The sequence below is a fragment of the Parus major genome, chromosome 13 (assembly GCF_001522545.3).
Source record: "Parus major isolate Abel chromosome 13, Parus_major1.1, whole genome shotgun sequence".
Taxonomy (NCBI): domain Eukaryota; kingdom Metazoa; phylum Chordata; class Aves; order Passeriformes; family Paridae; genus Parus; species Parus major.
In genome coordinates, this window is record NC_031782.1 from 15,003,389 (window position 1) to 15,025,288 (window position 21,900).

Sequence of the window (21,900 nt, forward strand, 5' to 3'; positions counted from 1 at the left end):
GAACAGGGGAGTGGAGTGGGCAGCTTGGACAGACATGGAAAATCCTGGAATCCGGCCAGTGCTTCCTTTGCACTGGCTACAAACAGCCCTATGCACACACCTGCCTGTTGGTTCTGGCTTGTTTACTGCTCTTTGCCCATCACATCCCAGCACCTTCCTGCTGCTGAAGGGGAAACAGCAGAATAGCTCCAGAGTTGACGCAGCAGAGCCCAACAGCCCAGGTTTGGTTTATATTTTGGCACCCTCTTGTTTCTGGAGCTGAAAAACCACAGATGAAGGGGATGCCTGAGTTCCAGTCAGTAGGGAAGGTTTTCTGGAAACAAGGGGACACGGTGCACCAGGCTCAGCTAACCAAGAGCAGCTGCCATCCGAAGAGTAGCTTTTGTTTCCCTGTCCTGGGAAGGCCCAACGTGCCTTAGCACTTCCAGAAAGTAGGGACACACTGCCATGGTCCCCCAGCACAGGGGAGGACAGCCTGAAACATCAGGGCAGAGACACAGCTCCTGCCTGCTGAGACAGATGTGGCCAGATGGTCACCTTTGTCAGAGCCCAGACGGGGAGGGTACTTGTATCTCCAACAGGAGCAGGATGAGCAGCTCTTGGGACAGCTCTGCTCCTGCCTGGCTGCTAGAGGATGCTTGTTACAGGAGCATTTTGTGCTTATGATGCCAAAGATGCCTCGGTGCCAAAGAAATCCACTCTTGGCACTTGAGATACCTGAGTTTTGCTCTTACTCCAATACCTGTGTTTGAGCTGCTCTTTATCAGATAAATTTGCAAGTGCAGAGCGCACCTTTGGCTCCAGCACAGCAGCTGAGCTCACACCCCTGCAGAGAGAGTTCCCCCAGCCACAGGCAGGCGGAGCCCTTGGGTGCTGCACTCCCACCTTTTAATACCTGACACGCTTCTCTCGGCAGGAGGAACAGCTGAGGTCTCATGAAAATAAAATGAAGCAGATTGCAGACGAATTAGCAGAGCATAAATTACATCCTGTAGAGAAGAGCCTCAAGTCAAAAGAGGCTGAGGAATACAGACTCAAAGAACATTACCTAATATTTGAGGTAAAGGAACTTTCATCTTTTCTGTGATAAATGATACCTTGGCTGATTGAGGAGAACTCCAGAGTGGGTGCTGTGAGTCTGGGAGAGCGTGAAAGGAGACAGAAGGACAAGGGCACCCAAGCTGGATGGGTGTCTTGGGGCAGCAGAAAGCCTCACTGTTTTGCACTGAAGCTGAAAAAAGAAATAAGAGTCATTTCCTTCCCTCCGTGGTTTCTAACCAGGGGAGGGGAAAAATGACAAGGGAAAGAAAATCTTCCTTTACTGTGCCAAATTTTGACATTTCTTCATGTCCCAAGTAAGACAGTGGTTCAGTTCTCAGTGTGATGCAGTCTTTTCCAGCAACATTAATAAAAAGCAAAGAAAAATCATAGGAGAATTAATCTTATTTTGCTGCAGCAATTTTTGTAAATAAAGCCAAACACAGTGTTACAGCTGAGTACAGACCCTTTGAGGATGCATGTAAATGAGTTTTAACCCCCTGGAAAGTCTAAGAAGCATTTAACTGTGGGAGAAATGGGGTATTTTGTTCCAGTGAGAGTTGAACAGGTGGGTTCCTGCTTACATAGGTGTCAGTGGGAAGAGACTGCTGGAGGCCTCTAGTCTTGCTTCCAGCAGGAACTTGGATTATTCCTAGTCTTAGCCCAGACTGAGTGTGCCGTTAAGTGGCCAAAAATCATTAAGAATGGAAATATCCCACCTCCCTCATGCCAGGGCTGCACCATCCTTTTGTGTAACACCCATCCTGATTCTCCAAATCCACAGCTCCCAGCTGCTCGTTCCCTTCTCTTTGTACCAGCCTTCCAAATAGTTGCTGCTGCCTCCCTTTTTCCAGCATCTGGTTTCGGATGCCTACAGAGAGGTCTCTATCTGAGCTTTTCTCTGGACTGCCTTTTCAGTCTTCAAGGAGAAATTGGCACTTCCAGGGCATAATTCATCTCATCTGTCTTATGAGATGTGCTCCAGAAATGCTTGTTTCTTTGTGCTGACAAAGGAGCCAGCACAGGCTGCCTCTGAGACATTAAGGGAAAGGATGGGTATTACACAAGTCCTGAAAAAGATCCCATCTAGCATTGGAACAAAGGATCCAGGCAGAGAGGATGCCTCCCTTTATTCTGTGCTCTGTGAGGAGCATTGGGGGCACAACTCAGCAGCAGTAACTGAACCACTGGATGGAAACAATGACAAGCAGAAGTATTTTAACCAATCAAGGCGAGCTCCTAAATCAGGAAGCAGCAGGTCTGCTGATCTCACTTTGCCCCCAGTATCCTCCTTATACAATCACAGTGGCAGCCAAGACCTGTAAAAGCAACTGGAGGGTCCTACACAGACCCACACACACCTTTCCCCTCAGACCTTCCAACAACCAGTCTTGGCACAGACCAGGCGTTGTGCTGGGGTTACATTTGTGGGGTGTGATTAGCGGGATGCTGATGGTACGGGATGGCTTTTCCTGCAGCAGCTGATGGAATTGTTTCTGTGTGCCGCACACACCGTGGCCTGTCCCTGTTCCCAGGCTCTCTGTTCCCTCTTTCCCTGCAGAAGAGCCGCTATGAAACATACATCAACCTGCTGTGCATGAAGATAAAAGTGGGGACAGACGACCTGGAGAGGATCGAGACCAGTTTCTTCAAGGTGGAAGCCGACGACCTCGCTTTGCGGAAGACGCATTCCAGCCCTTCCTTGAGCCAAGGGCACATGTCCATCAGCTGTAAGGCAGAAAAGGACATTTTAGAGCAGAACACTTAACAAGGAACATGTGCACGGGGGGATGAACCGGCAATGCTCTGCGCTCCTGGACTTAGATTGATGAGCACAATTTTACTTAGGAAATTGTATGAGCAAAACTGTAGACATGTATGACATGAGGATTGCTCTAGTGAAAGAAATCAAAGAAGCTTTAGTTGACACTCTCTGACAATGCTCTGGCATTTCAGCATCATCTCTTCTTCATTCCCAACTGCACCAGTGGCTTTTCTTTCCCTCCTGCTGCAGCCTGCACAACAAAGGGATATGCTGGTTCTTCAAGGGCTGGGTCGCTCTTTCCTCCACCAGCCCCGTCCCTCCTCCTTCCCCGCCTGGAATCCCCAGCGGTTCATGGTCACAGTCCCCAGCAGTGCAGGAAACTGAGCCAGGACGACGTCTGTGGCACCACCAGCGCTCCCAGAGAAGGGCACAGGGTGGCAGGGGCACGTCCCTGCCCCAGGAGGAGCACGGCGTGACAGGACGGGTGTCGTGAGCTGGTCACCGACCGGGCGAGAGGCGTCTTCAGCACGGCCACGTGGGAACGTCACCTGCCCACAGCAGGAGAAGCCTGAAGGGCCCTCTGTCACCTTATCCTTTTTTTATATATATATATATACATATGAATATATATATAAATAAATATATATATATAAGGAAACGTTAACGTGGGTTTTTAACCTCAGTGTGTAAGTGAAGGCAAGCTGCCTGGGGAAGACATTAGGGACGTGGAGGGTCTGACCAGCCCACCAGGATGTTCTAAAAAAAAAAATGGAGTAGCTGTGTATCTCGTTTTTTTTTTTTTCTTTTTTCCTTTTTTTACTCAAATGGAAATCCCACCTGGCTTTGCTGTGAAACATCGCTCTCCCATTCCTGCTTATCCAGACAAACTGCCCGAGTGGCTGCTAGTTTGGGATCCACCACTCTGGGTTCGAGGCACAACTGGAGCCGTGCGCGAGCTCCTGCGGAACCTTTGCGTGCAGGAGCGATCCCACCTGCCCCTCCCTGCTGTATTCCTCCATCCTGCGATGCACATGCTGTACTCTTTTAAGTGGGAATTGTGTTTCTGTTCCTTTCTGCTGTCTGTGGTCCAATGATTTATTGTTGTGCTGAAGTGATTCCTCTGCATTTCAATGCCACGACTGTCCTCCCACACTTTATTTATTTCAATATTTTGTTTGATCCTTTATCTCAGATTGCTTTTCTTTCCCCTAGGTGAGTTCACAGTAATCAAGTTCCAGTTTTGAAGGATCTTGTAGCTGCTAATTACAGTCATTTATTGTTTATATTTTGCAGCATTTTTTAAACAAACAAAATAAGATTTATTTGGACCTTCAGTATTTGAGAGCCTACGGACTACTGTTTTCCATGACGGTTCATGACACTAAAAACCTCTTCCCAACTTTATCACCTCTTCTTTTATCTCTGTTTCTTTGTACAGTTTGATAGTTTATTTGAAATGATGCACTAAGAATCATGTAAAAAAAAAAAGAATAACAATAAAACTGAATCTGTTGGTAAAGAGAATTGGTCTGAAGCATCGTTCCACCATGTGCTGGATTGATCACAGATTTCACAGCACCAGAAGACCAGGCTGATTCAGATATCCACCAGCACCTGATGCAGAAAAGCCAGGATCCTGTGGATAGACAGCACCAGGAAACATCAATTCCTTTCCACAAGTGGGTACCAGCCCACCCATCCTCTTGGATGGTTCTGGAGCGGGTGTGGATACATGGGCTGCTTTGGGAAGACATTCAAGTAACTCTTCCCTCCATCTGGTGCATCCCAGGTGTGTCTGTCCACATACAGCCTAGAGATTCATGGGAGCAGAAAGGTCCCAAGCCCTGCATTAGTGACTGGAGATGTTCTCACAACGGTTCCCAGAGGAGTCTGTGGCTGTTTCTCCAAGACATCATTGCGTTTGTGTCAGGTGTTGTACAGACTTGCACTGAAGACCTCCAAGATGTTCCTACTCACAGGAAGTGTCTGCTGCTGAGACTTTCACAGTGGAAGTTCAGGAGAAAGCTGGGCCCAATTCCTCCTCTCCAAAATCCCAGGTAATATTTTGTACCTCAGTCTTCCCCTCTGAGCATCCCTTCCAGCAGGCAGTGACGTCCCCAGTGTGTTTGAGCTGCCACCAAGAGCAGCTCAGCTCCCTGGGTGAAGGTGCCAGTCTGCCATCCTCAGCTGGAGTAACTTGCAGCGAAAAACAAGATCTTGGAAAGGTCTCCTCTGGGCAGCAGGAAAGAGACTCAGAGCTGTGAGCCTGAACACCCAGTGGATGTGGGAAGGGGTGAAAGCTGATGTCAGACAACACTTGGCAAGACAGCTCAGAGTACTAAACTTGCTCTTACTGAGTACCTGCAGTTTGCTTCCTGCACAAGTCCTGATCCAGGTGCACAGGCACGTGAAAAGGTGTTGAGAGCATCTTACCTACATGAGGGCAGAGCCAAAAACGCCTTGTTTGACCAATCCACAGCCTCAGCTTGTGACTTGGAAGAAAATGGATTTTTTCATCCCTTTTCTCCCTCCCTGGAGATCAAGGACTCAGCCACCCATCACTAAGAAAGAAGAGCAGTGGAATTCTCAGAGGAATTAGGCAGCTACATCCTTTTCTCCTCCTGGAGCTACTCAGATGCACTTTCTGCACCTCCCCAGCCTGTGTCAGCCCCTCCAGCAGGCACCATGACTGCTTTGGGTCTCACACAACCTCACCTGGCACTGCTGGTTCAGCCTGGCCTCCCCACCAGGCCACTTGTCCTGGACACAACCACATTCATTTTGGAGGGACTTCTTTGTGGGGGAGACTTTGTGACCCCAAAGCCAGGATCCAACTCTCCTCTCCTGCTTGTGTCTCCAATCTGTGTCAGCAGAGCAGCTCCTTCCCCTCTGGGAAGGGCAGTAAAGGCACCATAAACGCAGAGCAGAGCTGTCAGGAGGCTTTGGTGGCTCCCCCACCTGTGAAAGTTGCTGTAAAATATTTACGGCAGAACCCTAGGAACACACACGGCTGGAAATGAGGAGTCTAAAAATAAACCAGCCAGGGAAAGAAGAGAGAGATACAGGCTCCCTTCAGAGGCAATTGGAGAGAAAATTGAAGTAGCGTAACTGCCTCTAAATATAGAACACAATTATGGGAATCAAGGGGCACGTTTAGCAAAAAAATCACCACAAAGAATCCTGAGGCTGCCATGGCTCAGAGCTAGTGGTGTCTCAGTGGATGCAGAACATCACAGATCCCTGCAAACCATGGAGCAGGGAAACATCCCCCTGTGCAGGGCAAACCCACAGCTCCTCTCCAAGGGACCCAGAGAGATTCCTGGTGGGGATCAGCTGCATTGAGCACACCCTGTGATGTGGCCACACGGTTGTTTTGCATGCCAGGGACACACAAGAGCTGTTCCTTCTTGTAATGCAGGTGCTGCTGTGCCAGCCTTGGGGGCACTTCTCCATGAGTGGAGCTCAGAGATGCTGAGGAGAGTCAGGCAAGGAGATGGGGCTGCTTTGGGAAGCCAAAGACACCTGATCTCTCTCTTCCATGTGCCTGCTTTCCCCAGGGCTGATGCCTTGGTGATAATCCACACATGTCCCTTCCAAGGGGCCAGGTGTTCTCTGCCTGTTCCTGCCCATCTCACCTTGCTCTGGGAGCCACTGGAAGAGCTAAGATGGATCAAAGGTGATGAGGAGCTGGGGCATTCCCCAAGAGAAACAGGAGAGTGGAGAGCTGCATGGCTGCCTTCATCCAGTGAGGGCTGCACAGAAGTGGGGCACAAAGGCAAATGTCACCCAAAAAAGGACTTGGCCCTACCACCTTTAGCCCCAGGTCTAGCCACCTAACACCTCCCTTGCATGTGCTGTTGGGTGACATGGGCCCCATGGCGGGAGGGCAGGATTCTTCAGCCTTTAACCTGCTGGGAAATCAGTGTTGAGATGTTTTCATTCTGGGTGGAGTGCTGCGCTCTCTGGTCTGTCTGGAGGCCCCACAGGACATGCAATAAATGTCTGGGGTGGCCTGTGACCCAGCTGGGTCAGCTCCAGGGCAATGGGCATCCGGGGGGGTTGGAGCAGAAGAAGCCCAGGCTGTGGGTGGGCTTAGTCTGGCCTCCAGCATGGGCAGCACTGTGAGGGCTGGGGAGTTCTCTCACAGCTCTGGGCATTCATAGAATGATTTGGGTTGGAAGGGACATTAAAAATGATCTCGTTTCAAGCAGATCAGTTAGTTCCAAACTATCCATTTCAGTAGGGTCAGCTCACCCTAACAGATCCCTCTCCTTTAAGCGAGGGACTTTTGGGTACCTGCTCATGTCACCGAGCAGGAACAGGGGAGTGGGTCCTGAGCTGGATGGAACCATGGGTTCCACCTCAGGGACTCCTGTGCTCCTGTGGCCACACCACACTGTCAGTGAGTCCCCCACATGGGGATTGCCAGAGACACAGATTTCCAGTGGAGGAGCTGAAGAAAGGACCTGTTTTGTGGGTGGGTCAGTGCTGCACGGCACCACGGCGCCAGCAGGGTTGGACCCAACACATCTCCACTCTGTTGAAGTCACTGAAATAGGTGTCAGGTCATAGCACATCCTGACCTCTCTTGGCACAACTGGAAACTTCCATGGCTCAGGTGAAGGGGGATCTCCTGACCTGCAGCTGGAGGAGGAGTGGGGTCCCCCTGGGAGATGTGTGGGTAGCATTCACTCACCTCAATGAGCCTCCACTCCTGAGCCCTGCAGGGAAGGTCAAATGTCCATGCTAGCTAGAAAAACACCCACCCATGGGTCTTTATGGGCATAAAGATCTTTACTGAGCCAGAGCATCTCTCATATGAGGAAAGGATGAGGGAGCTGGAACTGTCCAGCCTGGAGAGGAGGAGGCTCAGGGGGGCTTTATCCATGTGTATAAACACCCAGTGGGTGGCAGTGAAAAAGAGGGAGCTGGACTCTTCTCAGCAGTGTTCAGGACACGAGGCAATGGGCCTAAAATAGAGAATGAGGCAAAGGGCCCAAATTAAAAATTAATAAATCCGGTCCAAATACAAGAAGATAAATTTTTGCTTTGAGAGGGACCAAACACTGGCAGAGGTTACCCAAAGAATTTGTGGTACTGCCATCCCTGAAGATACTCAAACCCTGACTGGGCACTGGCCTGGGCAGCTGACCCTGGGTGAGCTGGTGGAGCAGGAAATGTGGAAGAAGTCTCTTCCAGCCTTAACCAGTCTGTGATTCTGTGCATGGTGCCTGTCACAGCTCCCCATTTGCCCTCCAAAGGGCCTGAGATTAATGCAGCCCACAACTTGTTATTTCTTATTTTATTTATAATATAAAAAATGTTCAAGTGTTAAACAGTCAAGAGTTCTGACATTCAGACAATCCAGAGCAAACTTTGACAATCATCTTATGACAAATTAGCAGAGTTTTCTATCTGACCCCATCATGGGTGAGGAATAGAGGGTTTAGTTACTTTATTGCTAAAAGTTAAATGAAATAATACACTGTCAATTGTTGTATTATCTTCTCAGTCACAGCTTCACCATGCATCCAATCTACAGTATCTGAAATGCAAAGGACATGCAGAAGTAAAAATATAAAAAGAAAAAAGTCAGGCTACAATGTAAACAGGTTTGCTGCAGAGAACTGAGGAGAGGGGGGCACTTCCACGGGGGATGCTCTGCCGCCTGGACACGCAGGACTGTCTCTTTGCGCCACAGAGCCGATGGCCAGAGCTGCTCCGAGTTTGGGAACGCGACGTCCGTCATCGATGGCAGGACGTGACGGTAACAACTGTCTTTACATTACGTGGCACGGCCGTACGGGAGAATCCGCTCGCTGGGCTGCCCCACGCAGGGCCCTGCCCAGCCCAGCCAGGGGCCACAAGGGGACCCCAAAGCGCTCGGGGTCCTACTGACCCTTGGGGCAGCACGGCCGGCGACCGCCTGGCTCCGTGCCCAGGGTGACACGCGGCCGTCAGCGCCACGGGACCGCCTTGTGGGTGTCCCCCAGCACCCCGGCCAAGGGTGTCACCACAGCTCCGTGGCCCCACGCGCCATGGCCAACGCTCAGCCGAGGGGACGCCGCGGCCAGCATGGCGGTGGGGCGGCCACGTGGCCACGGGCGCCGCGGCTGAACGGAGCCGCCCACCGGGACCACCGCGCAGGGCCAGCTGCCAGGGCTGGCTCAGCGACCCGGATTCAAGGGTACGTGACAGGTGTGATCCACCATGGTCACAGGGGTGTCTGCCTGGCTTCACTACAAACCTGTGCCAACCCCACTCCAGACCCACCGGTGAGATGGCCAAAGGTTGAGAGCTATATTGTAAGGGCTGCTGCTGCTGCTGCGCGATTTCATTTTCTCTTCCTACCTGTGTGGCAAAAGAAACGTTATTTCTGCATTTCAGCACAGTGCTGTTGGGTTTCTTTTTCTCCTGATTTAAGCGGAAATACAAGTAGTTTACAGGGCAAGACAGATCCTCGTTAGACATGATAATGGAAATGCTCCCACTCATGTCCTTAATGTGTGTTTAAACAATACTTTAAAGAATAAGATCATTAATAGCAGGGTACGGGGCAAAGTGGCAAGGCTGTTTTCTTCCAACAGAAAAGCGCCCTTGTGACAGGTTGTCTCCCAAACAAAAATCTATGACCTTAAAAATGCTACTGAAACAGAATCCTCGGCATGAATCCCAGCACTAGCATACAGCAAAAGGCACCACGATAGTTTTGTTTTCTATTTTTAAGTAGTCAAAAATTGGCCCACTTTTTTTTTAACTTTATTGTTTGTTTTGTTTTCTTCTTTTTTTTTTTTTTTTACTTTTTTTTTCTCGGAAGCTGTAAATCAAGACATTACATATAAATAGAGATTCCCTATAAAAAAGTCATTGTCGTTAGCTATTATAAGACAACTTTGCTAAAATGAAAATAAAACATTTTTATTTGTTATATTTTTTGTTTTTCCCTCTTTTATATAAAATAAAAATATTTATTTTTTTTGTTTTCTTTTCTTTTGTTTTTTTTTGTTTGTTTTGTGTGGTTTTTTTCTCTCGCCTCGGCCTCCTCCATGTGGGTCACGGCTGCGCGCGCAGGAGCGCGGGAGGCGCCTAGAGAGGGTCGGGGTCCGCTTTGGGCGCCACGTGGCCCAGGCTGCCGCGGCCGCCATCGCCGTGCGCGCTGTGCCCGCGGCACGAGTAGTGAGTCCGGCTGTCGCCCGGCCGGTGCAGCGGCGGCGACTCTGTGTGCGCCGCCTCATTGTTCTGAGTGCTTAGGAACGGGGTGCTCTCGGCCACCAGCTCCTCGTCAGACTCGCTGTAAGAGGCGCTGCTCAAGGAGAAGGAGTCCCGGACGGCTCTGGCTCTGTGAGGGATGTGCCCGTTCAGTTTGGATTTTTTCCACCGCCTGTTGCTGCTGGCTGTTTTCTTTGGCTGCTCTAGCGCTGTGACGTACTCCTGCGTCGTCTCGTACTCGTCGTCCTCTGTGATGCGGAAGGGGCTGGAGGGCAGGCTCCCCATGCTGTCGTTTAGGTAGGTCTTCCTTTGGTAGTAGCTGTCGTACCTCTGCGTGTCCTGGAAGGGGAGCTGGTAGCGCCGCAGGAGGGGCTGCTGCTCCTCCACGCGGAAGCTGATGGGGGCCGCCGGCGGCAGGGACACGGCGTGCGCCGAGTTGGGGGAGGTGATCTCGAAGGTGGGCACCTGCGTGGTCATCGAGTAGTGGAAGTCAACAGGCGACAGGCGTGCTGGTGTGGTCAGGGCCGACACGTACCTGGAAAAGCAACACCTCTGTTTGGACACGGAACGAGCCCAAAAACCACCGGCTGAACCCGCGCTTTGCTGAACACCAGGGATCCGTGAGGCCTCTGGTGAACCTGCTCGTGGAGGTTCTCCTGAGGAATCAGGTGGAGGAACCTTGCACTGCTGCACCAAGGGAGGGTGAGCTGCTGGCTTCAATGGGCAGCATGTGCTGAACATCCCCCAAACTGCTTCTCCCAAGGGACTCGGTGCACAGTTCTCACTCTGCATTGCTGCAAACCCTGCAGCATCTCCCAGCAAGCTGAGTCACAGCTTCACTGCCTCTCATCTGCCTGACAGCTGCTTTCTGTTCCCTCTGGAGCTGCCAGGCGTGTCTCTGAGGAAGGTCCTTGGAATTCCCTCTCCCTGCTCAGGCCTCAGATGGGGAAACCCTGGGCATTGCTTTCTCTGACTTAGCAAAAGTCTCGTGTCTCAAAAAGCCATCTACCACTTTCACCAGCTCTAGTGACAACATCAGTATGGTCACTCAGGTCTGGTCTAGCCCCTCTCCAAACACCCCTTCCTTCAGCACCACCTCTTTCTAAGGAGCAGATCTTATTTCCTCTTGATATTGCCAGAGGTGTCTCTGCCCAGGCTCTCTTACTCATCCAGGGCCTTTTTACCCATGTGTTTTGTGGTGTATGAGATCTCCATAGGAGCTGGGTCAGTCTGCCTGAATGGACCAGGGGCAAGAAGGAGAGCAGGAGATGCTGCCTTTCTCCTCTGCCCCATGGAAAAGTTCCACTGCCTCAAAGGGTAACTGCCCAAGAGGGGCCACGTGGCCACCAAGAGTCACTCATGGCTACCAGGAAAGGGCTGGATCAAGGGTGGAGATGTGCTCCATGAAGAACCAGGCTGGGAAGAGGACGAGTGTTACTGCTGCTGCTGGTGTCTGAGCTCTGCAGTTGTGTTCCTTGAAGGCTGGGTCACGCCAAGTCCTGTCCCAAGGCTGTGCCCACATGCAGCACCCTGTCACCTGGCCATCCAGGACTGTGCTGAGAACAGACACCTTTTCCCCAAGCACCTGAAGGCCAGGCCCTGCTTGGCAGCCCACCAAGCTGCCCAGGGTGTTCTCCCAGCCAGTTTTTCTCTACCAGTTGCTGACTGCAGCCAGGCATAATCTGCTCCTGTCACCCCTGTGCTCCAAACCTCCATTGCCACCAGACTGCAGAACTGGCTGCTGCCCGGACCAGAGGGGCCTCCTGGGGAATTGGCTTCCTCTGGTAGAACCAGGGCTGGAGTTTCCCAATTCTACCACGGCACCGCTGCTCTAGGGCTGGCAAAAGCAAACATTTTTGGGTTTGGCACAGAGGCATGGCTTGCCCCTGCTGTGCTGTGGTGGCAACATGCAGTGGGGTCTGACCTCTCGCTGTGGGGTGAGTCCCGCAGGGAATCCACCGAGTCGCGGTACTGCGTCGTGGGCCTCCGCTGGTCCTCGATGCAGAAGGTGGCCCCGCGGCGAGCCCGTGCCTCCACACACGCAGGGCTGTTGCATTTACTGGTTCCCACTGAGGACAGCATTATCCCAGACTGGGAATCTGAAGTCAGGCTCTCTGTTCGCTCCAAGCTCCAGGTGTGGCTTTCATGTCTGTGGAGCAAAGCCCATGTGGACAGTGAGCAAGGAATCCCCACCCAGCTCTTCTCCAAAGACACAGGCACTGCTCACACTCAGCTCTGCAGCTCTGCAGCTCTGCAGCTCTGCAGCTCCGCAGCTCTGCACTGGTGTCCCCCTTCTCTGTCCCTCTCTCTCATTAGCATATATCTGGCCAGGGATGCCCAGATTCCCAACCCTACCTTTGATTTGCCTTTCTTTGCTCCTTCTTGAAGATGCCTTTAGAGGACAAAGAAAGTAAACCAGTGCAATAGGAGGTATTTATCCCACTACAGAATAAATGGGAGCAGGATGGGACAGCCTCTGGAGGAAGGCCAGGACAATTCTGCTTTGTGCTTGCAAAGTGCTCTGGGTGTGGAAAAACACCTTGGCTATGCCAAAGCAAGTCAGCCAAGTTCCTTCAAATGTGCCACCTGCACTGCCAAGTGACAGCTTCTTTGGAACTGCTACCAGAGAGGAGCCAGGAGAAGCCACTCAAAATTAGCAGAGCACAGTCTACTCAAGATTTTGGCATCAAAACACGTTCAAGGTGCTAGACAAAGACCATGATGTGCTGAGCAGCCAGAGCCCCACCGCCCCCAGTCTTGGTGCAAGGGGGACAGCCCACAAGGACTCACCAGGGATGCCAAGGCCACCTGCACATTGGGGTCCCAGCAGTGCCTTGGCCACCACGCTGACCCCCACCATTGCAGAAATACGTGATCCATGAGAGCAACCCCCCTGAACTCCCAAAACGCACCAGATGAAGCTGTGTGGGTGGAGGATTTTGGATGGGGGTTTACAAAGGAGAGCAGCCCTCATTAAGATTTCCCAAGAACTTGTTAATTATTGATGGCTCCAGGCACATGCTCATTTATAACTTCAAACAGCATCCTCATTAGAGGTGCTGATGGAGTAAAATGGAGCCTGATTATGCCAGTAGTTTGCCTCTGGCATGACTTCAAGAAGCACCTGCTTGCTGCACTTGACTCAGGAAAATGAGGTGGCAGGTAGCCAGGACCAGAGGCTACCCAAGGTAGGTTCCTCCCTACAGCTGTCATGAGCTAATGCTGCCCTCCAGACACACCTTTGCGTCTTCAGAAGGTGCCCAGGGATGGCCCAAGCCTTTGAAGTGAGCATGGAAGGCCAGCAAGGTGCGCCTCTGCAGGCACAGGAGCCTCTGTGTACTTGGCTCAAGCTTGCACACACCTAGCCAGGGCTGGGCTGAAGAGTATGAATGCAAAAAAACCTGGAAAACGCATAGTCTAGCTCATGAGCAGTGGGGTTTCCCTGGGAAAAAAGAATCATTCCCAGCTGGTCAAGTAATTCCTGGCTCCCTCTCCACTTGCTGGAGGTATAGTCAGAGGAATCTGGGGAGGAATTCACCTGAAAATCCAAGTTCAACATCTGAAGTTGATCTTGCCCGTTGTAATTGAGAGTACTTGCTCAACCCTGAGGAATGCCTGGACCCTAAGGAAACCTGCCTGGAGCCATCTGTGAGCTTTAGCTGAAAGAATTCCTGCATTCCTGGATGAATGGAGACAACCCCATCAGGCCAATGAAGGACATGAGCCAGACACATATCAAAGGCAAGTGATCTCCAAGGAAAACCCCGGTCACTTACTGGAAGAAGCACAAGAGCTGTCTAAGAGGAACTGGAGCACCCAAACTCAAAACAGCACAGGACTTTCTTTAGAGCATTTGAGGGACTTTTCTGGACATCAGTAAAATAGGGAAGTCCATCTTTAACTTAAATGTTCTCAAAAACCTTCAGAAGATTAAGGTTCCAAGCCATGGTGCTCTTCCCCCAATGGTTATTTTGAAATGAAAACAAAAAATAATGTCTCATCCTTTGTCACAAAGCATTATTGGTACTTTCCTGCTAGACCAAGTTTTCCAAAAAGTTTCAGAATGACTTCCAGTGAAAGAGGTGCCACCACCCGAGGTGGACGTTGATAAATTTCACAGGAGCATTTTCTTTCTGGTCAAAACCTGTGACTTCCAAGTCTGACTTTGACTCTAAGGAACCGGTCAAAACATTTGGTGATATTTTGTGTACTTTGTCTCCCACAAGGCAAATACATTCTAAATGTGAAACACATAACCTGTGTGTGCTTAATGAAGTATTTCAGATGTCCAGTGTGGCTGCAAACACAACCTGCAAAACCTTTCCTACACGCCTCCTCCCATCTGGGACTGTGCAAGGCATGGAAGCACAGGTTCATTTCCTCCTGCTTTCCAGCTGTGTCAGTGCTGCAGGATCCTGCTGGCACCTCCCTGCAGGTCAAGGAGCACACTGTTCCATACCTCTCACTAGGCAGCTGTGCCTGCCAAGTCCTGCAGTGTAGACATAGCCTGTATGTCACTACAGAGCCAAAGATCAAGTGAAAACAGAAAGGGAGCTGAAAGGAAAATCTTAGCATCTCACAGCATCCTACAGCAAATAGCAGGAGGAAGGTTCAGAGAAAAGAGTATACATCACCTCTGGCTGGACGTTGGAGTGGCTGTGGAGCAGTGATGAGATGGGGAGCAGGAGTGACTTCCCGAAAAGGTTGTCTCTGTTTCCCTTCGGATCACGTGCTCAGTGGCAGAAACATTCTTAGAAATATACTGCAAAATAGGAAGGATCACACAGATCAGTCACCAGTCTGTGAATGCTGCCAAAGAAAAATTTAACCAGCCTGATTATTTCTGGCAAAATCAGGTGAGGACTGAGTGAACCCAGAAGTTCCACAGCCCACAGGAAGGGACAAGGAGGGTGGAGGCTTTTCTCTGGCCCTTCACTTTGAACACTGGGAAAGGGCTGTGGCACAGGGATTGCAGAAGAATTTGGAGAGCCAAGGGATTCCCCAGAAGACAGTGGTACCATGTGAAGCTACTGAGCAGAGACACATCTCTGCCCACAGCTGGTTACACCCGACCGAGTGCCAGCAAAAAGAGAACAAGGTGATATCTCTCAGAGATATGAGTCCTACAGAAACACCAGATGTTACCCAAATATTTATGCTGAAATATTCCTTCATCTAACAACCAGCCCTGCTTCTCACAGGGGCACTATGCTCTCTGAGAGAGTCATTACTATGGGGCAGGGGCTGTGGTTCTTAGAATTCCCTTTCCCCCCTTTTTTCATAGGTAGGATTCAACCTAGCTAAATTTTAATATCCTAAGGCTGACCCAACAGAGCTTGCAGCTGATTCACTGGACTCACTTCTAGCAGTATTTCTTGTTTGGCTCTGTCTCCCCCTTACCTTTTTCTGACCCTGTTCAAGGCCTTGGTCCAGCAAGGCACTTAAACTCCTCAATGCCCTATGGAGTTCATGGGGTTTGATGGGAATCTTGCACGACTGAAGTCACAAGAGTGCCTGAGAGACCTGAGCCCTGAGCCCTCTGCATCCTGTCCTAAAGAGACTTCAGATTGTTCTCATTTGTGTGGCAGTGGTATCCCACCAGGACTTGCCACCTTGCCCAGGACAGAACCCTTGGCATGGGCAGGTGGGCTGGTGGACAGCTGACCACATCACCATGACGTGCTCAGCCGTGGTGGCTCCGGTCACTGCCACAGTGATCCCATTTGTCATCCCACAAAGTGGGACTTGACAGGACAGCATAATAAACAGGAAACATTGGGAACATCTCCCTTAGTGGAAATCAGGGTCACACTTGATTAATCAAAACAAGCCTATTAATCCCAAAAGCCCAAATCTCATCCTGTACTTCAAAGCAAAATCACATTTCCCTTCAGATGTTGGTTTTGGAAACGTTTCTACGCAGAATCTTTCCTTTTGCTCAAGTTTGTTTGCTCTTTGCTCGTCACGGACAGGCACACAGGTGTGCAAGGATACACATCCACGTCAAACCCCTGGCAGAAAACAGCCCCTCAGCAGCATGCAGGGAGATGGAGGCAAAGGGTCTTACATCAGCCATTTGGATTTCCTCAGGATCCAAACGTGGATGGCTTGGCCCGTTCGCAAGGCTCCGGTTTTGATGAGCAGGACACATGTTCTGCCGCAAGTGGTTATGCATTTGTTTTCTTTGTTTCCTTTAGAACAGAAGAAATCTATTAGGAACACTTCTGTCATGGGGCACTCTGCCCCCAGAGATGAAAGAGAAGGCAAGTCTTGGACATGTGAATGTTCCAATGGCATTTGGAGGAAGTTGCAAACAACAAGAAACAAGGCACTCAACACTTAACACCTCCTACTGCTTCTCCAAACAAAAGGTCAACTTTTCTTCTCATGGACAATTTGGGAAGCTGGGTCCAGGGTCCAGCACAATGTAGCAGAGCCAGCTGGCAATGGAGGAGAAAAGGGGGGAGAAGGAAAAGGGGAAGCAAGTCCTGACTTGGCCTTGGTGACAGAGCACTTGACCTGTCCTGCCTGAAGGACAAAGTGACAAAGTCTCCCCATGCCCCTGGTGGGACATCTGCTCCACAAGACCCACTGAGTTACAGGGGCACTCTGAACTGAGGTGCAGGCTGAATAGGGAGAAAAGTGCTGTCCAGGCAGGGAAGGCTGACCATAAAAGAGGTTCTCAAGTCACCTGTTCCATTAGGATTACTCTGGAAGTCCCTGCAAGGTACCTAGCTGAGCCCATAGCTCCAGCACAATGGCCCAGTGTGCTTCTGTTGGCAGAAGCTGAGCTGCTGGCTTGGGGGCCAGCTTTTCCCTGTAACACAGCACCACATGGCTGGGCAAAATGATGCTGTTCCAGGGGACAAGCAAATGGTGCCAGGAAAGCGTCTTATTCAGACACAGTCTGGTAGACAGCTTCACTGGCCACCTGCACGAGACCTTCCTGGGGGTACCACAGCACATCATCTCCTAAAAACAGCAGCTGGGTGAAAAGCATGGGAGTGTGGAACATGAACACTGCCACTCACTAACCTGTGGCCAGTTCTTGCCTGCCAGCCCCCCATACTCACTTGGTTTTACAGTAAGCTACCACACAGACGATGCCCACCACAAGCAAGGCAACACAGATTCCCGTGATGGTTAAAACCCTCTTCTGGTAGAGCTCCTCTGCTTCTGCAAATGGAGAGAAAGGAGGCAGTTACCGATGGGCTCTGGCAGCAGGGCTGTGTCTCGCTGCACAGGAACCAGCACTGCGTGGGGGTGAGACGGAGGGCAGCGCTCAGACAAACCTCCTGCCAATCCACTGCCCATCTAATGGCTGCCCCAGACCTGAGCCCAACCTTCCTCACCCCTCAAAAGACTCTTTTTGTCTCCCTGCTCCTTTATCCTCTCTGTCTCGGTAGCTCACCCCTTCTGCACTCACATTTCTCACCTTCCCTTCTTTTCCCACAGTGACTAATCTCAAAAAGCCCCATGACTCTCTTCTCCCTTCCAGCAGATTCCCCCCTTTCCAGTGCCTGGATCACCTAGCAGAGAAGCCCTGGAGCATGCCCCACTCCCCACGAGCACTCACCCTGTGATCCCTGATCACAGGCTCTGCTCTGCCCGGCTCAGGATGGCTCTGCCTTGCAGCAGCTGCATGTCCTGGAGCAGGGTGGTGTTGGGAGGACCACCGAGCAACAGGCCCCAAAGCATGTAGGTGCTGAAAGGGACATCCTGGAACAGTCAAAAAGCAGCATGAGGATGGAAAAGTGATAGTGTGTCAGGCAAAGAAAAGGGAGTGGAGTGATTAAAGTACAGGAATCAGTTATGGATTTTTAATGAATCCCTAGGAGGCGATTCACACCATTGCATCAGAGGCACACACAAAATGTAAGCAGCTTGCTGCTGCCTCTCTCAAATACCACCAAGTGTCACGGGCTAACTTTCAAACTAGAAGAGCCTTGCATCAAAACCCAGACCATGCTGGAAGTGAGGTGAATCATTCCCATCAACCAAAGCTCCCAGGAAATGCTTGGATCTCGTTTGCACTGCACCTAGGCAGCAACACCATGGCAAGGACACCTCTTCCTCCATGGCTACACCAGGGCAGATGTGACATCCAGCAGCCTCCTCCGAGAGCAGAAGAGGAAATTTAATTCTCCAGCTGGATGACTTGAGAGAAGGATTCAGTGCAGAGCTGCCATGAGTGTTTCAGTTCAGCAGCTGTGAACAAAGTCCTCATGCCCTCACACTACATGTTAAAGTTCTTGGGGTTTGTGCCCTCTTTAATATTCATTGATTTTATTTTTTGCCATCTAGATTAGGCAATAAAAGTCATGCCATGGTTGATGTGCTCAGTGTGTTTCATCCCCCCACTCAAAATACCTTGAAGAGACCATGTGATAGCCCCTGTGCCACCAAACACTCAAATACAAAACCAGAAGAGAAGCAGGTCCCAGAAATCCCTGGGACCAGACTTCAGCAAAAAAAAAAAAAGTGAGTGGGAAGCAATGAAACATTGCAGACAACTGGATATTTAGAATAATTTCATGCCATTCTAGGTTGAAAAAAGCATTTTTGGAGGAAAAAAAAAGGGTGCTAGGAAAAATGGTTACCTCTTTCTAACTCTCAAAATAGGAATGAAGAAAGGTTTGGTAAATGAGGGCTGGCAAGAAAGACAACCCTGGCATGAAGATGCAAAATACAATAAACAAAGTTTTCTGGTGTTTTTGTTTTTTTTTTCCATACAAAGAACCAGGTGGAGCTGGAATGGGGGAAAAACCCACTTTGGGGTGAAAGTCCTCCTTCAATGACATGTTTCTTTTGCATGGGTGCCTTATTCCAGGCATCAGCAACCATGGCAGACACATTTTTCTTGCTCTTGCACATCTTTGGGACCTGAAATGCAGTTGTACAGTTCTCTCCTTCAGACAGGAGTTTCAGAGATGTTATACAAATTAGGAAAACCAGCTAGGATCACATCCTGGTTATGGATGGCACTGGGCAAGAATTTTGCTACTACCCAGCAAAAGCTACTTAAAAAAAAAAAAAAAGGCTGGGAGGGAGGTCGGTTTTTGGCATGGACTCATCCATCAAGAAAATTTTTACAAAAATTTTTCAATAGCAATGCTTTTTGCTACAAAGACTTTTCTTCCCTAAGCATAAATCATTCCCTTTGAATCATGGAGGAGGAAGAAAGAGCAAAGACATCAAAACTATGGGGGTTCTTTTTGTTTGCTTTTTTTGTTGTTGTTTGTTTGGTGGTTTTTTGTTTGTTTACTTGGCTGGTTTGTTTGTTTTTTTACCTATAACAGGACAAAATTCTTTGGCCAAGGCTCAAATCCCAGCCTTTGTTCTGGTGATCATGTCAGTGTGGGATCCTGACTCCTGTGTGTCTGCCTGTCCTGAACATTCACCTGAATCTCACAGGGAATGTTTCAGTTCATCAGAAATGCAGATTTGGCCTCTCTGTCTCGAGCTGACAGCTCTGCTACATAAAGCAGTGAAGTGTGAGGCTGTGCATCACTGCTGCAAACTAAAAATTGAATGATCTGCTGATAGTAATTGGCTCCCAACATCTCATTAAAGCTGATGCTCAATCTTCACGTTGCACAAAACCATCTCAACAACAACGGAAAGGAAATAAAGAGAGCGCACACTGCGACTTTGTATTTGAGCAGGAAAGAGCCCAGAGCAGGACTGGTCCATTTGTGTCTCTAGGCTCTACAAACACCACGTCTTCATCAGCAGCATCGTCACTTTGACAGCAGCAAACACTATGAACAAACCATGTGGTGCCACACAGTGCCAACACAGCCACAGTCCAGCCATGGTGTCACAGCAACGCATGACAGGGACAGACAAATGACAGAGGAGAGACAACTGCAGACTGGGAAAACAGGATGTGTGCGGTTCTGTGATGACATTGAGAATGGATGAGGAAAAGGACAAAAGGTCAACAAAAAAGGGATGTCAAAAATCCTCAATTTTAAAGTTTGTTCAAGTGTATTAGCATTAGCAGCACCACTTTCTCTGAAGCGCCCTGACTATAAAATTCACATTTTTCCTGCACCAGGGGGATGCACGCCAGTCCTGGGGAATCAGGCATACAAAAACTAGAGGAGATACATTTCTTCAGTTAGTGAATGTCCCTCCACCTCAGGAGGGACCTCAGAAGGAAATTTAGGATCCACAACTGAAAGACTGGTGTCCCCATACCTCTAGCAAAGGGAATTGAAGAATTTTCATGTGAAGATCTGCTCTGGCTGACACAATGTTTTTAAGTGGTCAATCATAGAATCATCACAGAATCCTTGAATGGTTTGGATTGGAAGGGACCTTAAAACTCAACTTGTTCCAACCCTGCTGCCATGGGCAGGGGCACCTTCCACTATCCCAGGCTGCTCAATCTCTCTGCTCCCTCCTGACCAGCCCTCCCTGCTCTTGCCTTGTACACTCCAGGGAAAACTTGCCTCAAGGATTTGATTTCCCAGCTGCTTATTCAAGGGAATAATATATTGAGATATATATATATATATTTGATATATATCTAAAACCAGACTGAGGAGAATAGAAAGAAAATAATATGATTATGTGCAGCTGAGCAGGAGCAGGTAAATGCCCAAAGGGGATATTTTTAAAAGCATTTAACTTACTGCAGTGTTTTTCCAAGCTTGCCACTGGGGTGCTCAGCTTTACACCCTCCACTCTCATGGGAAACTACTGACTTCCCTGGGACGGTTTCCTAGACTAACTTGACTCATGCCATCTTTCTTGGAACAATTTCATCCTGCTCAAGAACCAAAACAAGCTGCTAAATTTTGGGAGGAGGAATGGAAAAGCTCATCCTGACCCTTTGCAGGATCTGGTGGAGGTTAGTGTGTCTGGGATGGCAACTTCTATAACAGCCCTGGTAATTCTAGAACTTGTCTTCCCATTCCTGGAATTCCTGCCCGTTCCCAAGCAGTGCCTGCTGGCAACCTTTTGGATGGACATGAGACTCCAGGTTTTCAGTTAAATACACAAAAGCATGTTGAATGGAGATGTATGGCAATTGCAACATCCCAGTCATGCCACACACACCACGCTGCTGCTTGGAACAAAGAAAAAAGTGCTGCTAAAAATACACCTGCATTTTCATAGGTTTGCATTTAGAATTTGTGATTTGCTTTGTTTTGCTTTTGGTTGTTGTTTTGTTGTTTTTTTCAATCCAAACATCTATCTTGGTGCCAGGGAAAAGAACAGAACAGCTGATTTTTTAATCATCCCATTAAAGCCATAAATATAATGTTGGAAGCTCTTAATGGCTTCTGATTAATAAATGAATGGTTGTTCCATACCCTTTAATTCAAATCCAAGATGCTCTGCCAATGCAGAAAGAAGACAAGGAAGAGAAAGAGAAAAAGAAAAACAGGTCTGTCAGAGAACTCTAAAATACAAACACACACACTGTGCAGTTACAGCAGGTTAGCTTTTGGTAGGCTCAGCAGCAGTCACACAGAGACACTGTACACTTCAGAGCATTTCAAACCCCCACCACAACTCACATGTTATGCAAAGAAAGACCCGAACAAATTGCAGTGGAAGTTAATTATGAATTCTTTCAGTTAATTATGAATTCTTTTGAGATGAGCCATGTTTGTTAGTACCTGATATGGAATTCACTGTTTAGGCAGGGGAAAAAAAAATTATTAAAAAAAAAAAAAAAATAGGAAAGGTACACTTATTCTGAAACAACTCCTGACAGGTCAAAACACATAGAGACTGCATGAGCCTGGTAAAAACCATTCATTCCCTTTCCACAGGGCAAATCTGCCCTGGCTGGTCTCCCACGCCCTGGTGTGCCCAGGGGCTGTGCTCTGGAGAGGAGCGCTGGGCACAGAGCTGTGAGGGCTCCTGCTGGG

At 49.4% G+C, this 21,900-nt stretch overlaps 2 protein-coding genes across 4 annotated transcripts in view; one reads left to right on the forward strand and one right to left on the reverse strand.

Annotated features, from left to right (window-relative positions):
* The window catches only part of PSD2 (pleckstrin and Sec7 domain containing 2), a 53,504-nt gene extending 49,182 nt beyond the window's left edge, over window positions 1-4,322 (forward strand). The window contains exons 15-16 of the mRNA XM_015642301.3: window positions 917-1,060; window positions 2,600-4,322. Coding sequence (XP_015497787.1) covers window positions 917-1,060; window positions 2,600-2,806 — 351 coding nt within the window. The 3' untranslated portion in view covers window positions 2,807-4,322. The remainder of the gene's footprint in view (window positions 1-916; window positions 1,061-2,599) is intronic.
* Window positions 4,323-8,089: 3,767 nt separating this feature from the next.
* Window positions 8,090-21,900, reverse strand: part of NRG2 (neuregulin 2) — a 154,735-nt gene continuing 140,924 nt past the window's right edge. For 2 of the 3 annotated variants that reach the window (XM_015642021.2, XM_015642020.3), the window contains 6 exons: window positions 21,337-21,360; window positions 17,086-17,188; window positions 16,080-16,203; window positions 14,647-14,774; window positions 11,937-12,161; window positions 8,090-10,547 (listed from right to left, as the gene is read on the reverse strand). In XM_015642021.2, the coding sequence (XP_015497507.1) occupies window positions 9,890-10,547; window positions 11,937-12,161; window positions 14,647-14,774; window positions 16,080-16,203; window positions 17,086-17,188; window positions 21,337-21,360 (1,262 nt within the window). In that variant the 3' untranslated portion in view covers window positions 8,090-9,889. The remainder of the gene's footprint in view (window positions 10,548-11,936; window positions 12,162-14,646; window positions 14,775-16,079; window positions 16,204-17,085; window positions 17,189-21,336; window positions 21,361-21,900) is intronic. The other variant, XM_015642018.1, reaches the window with a different exon arrangement.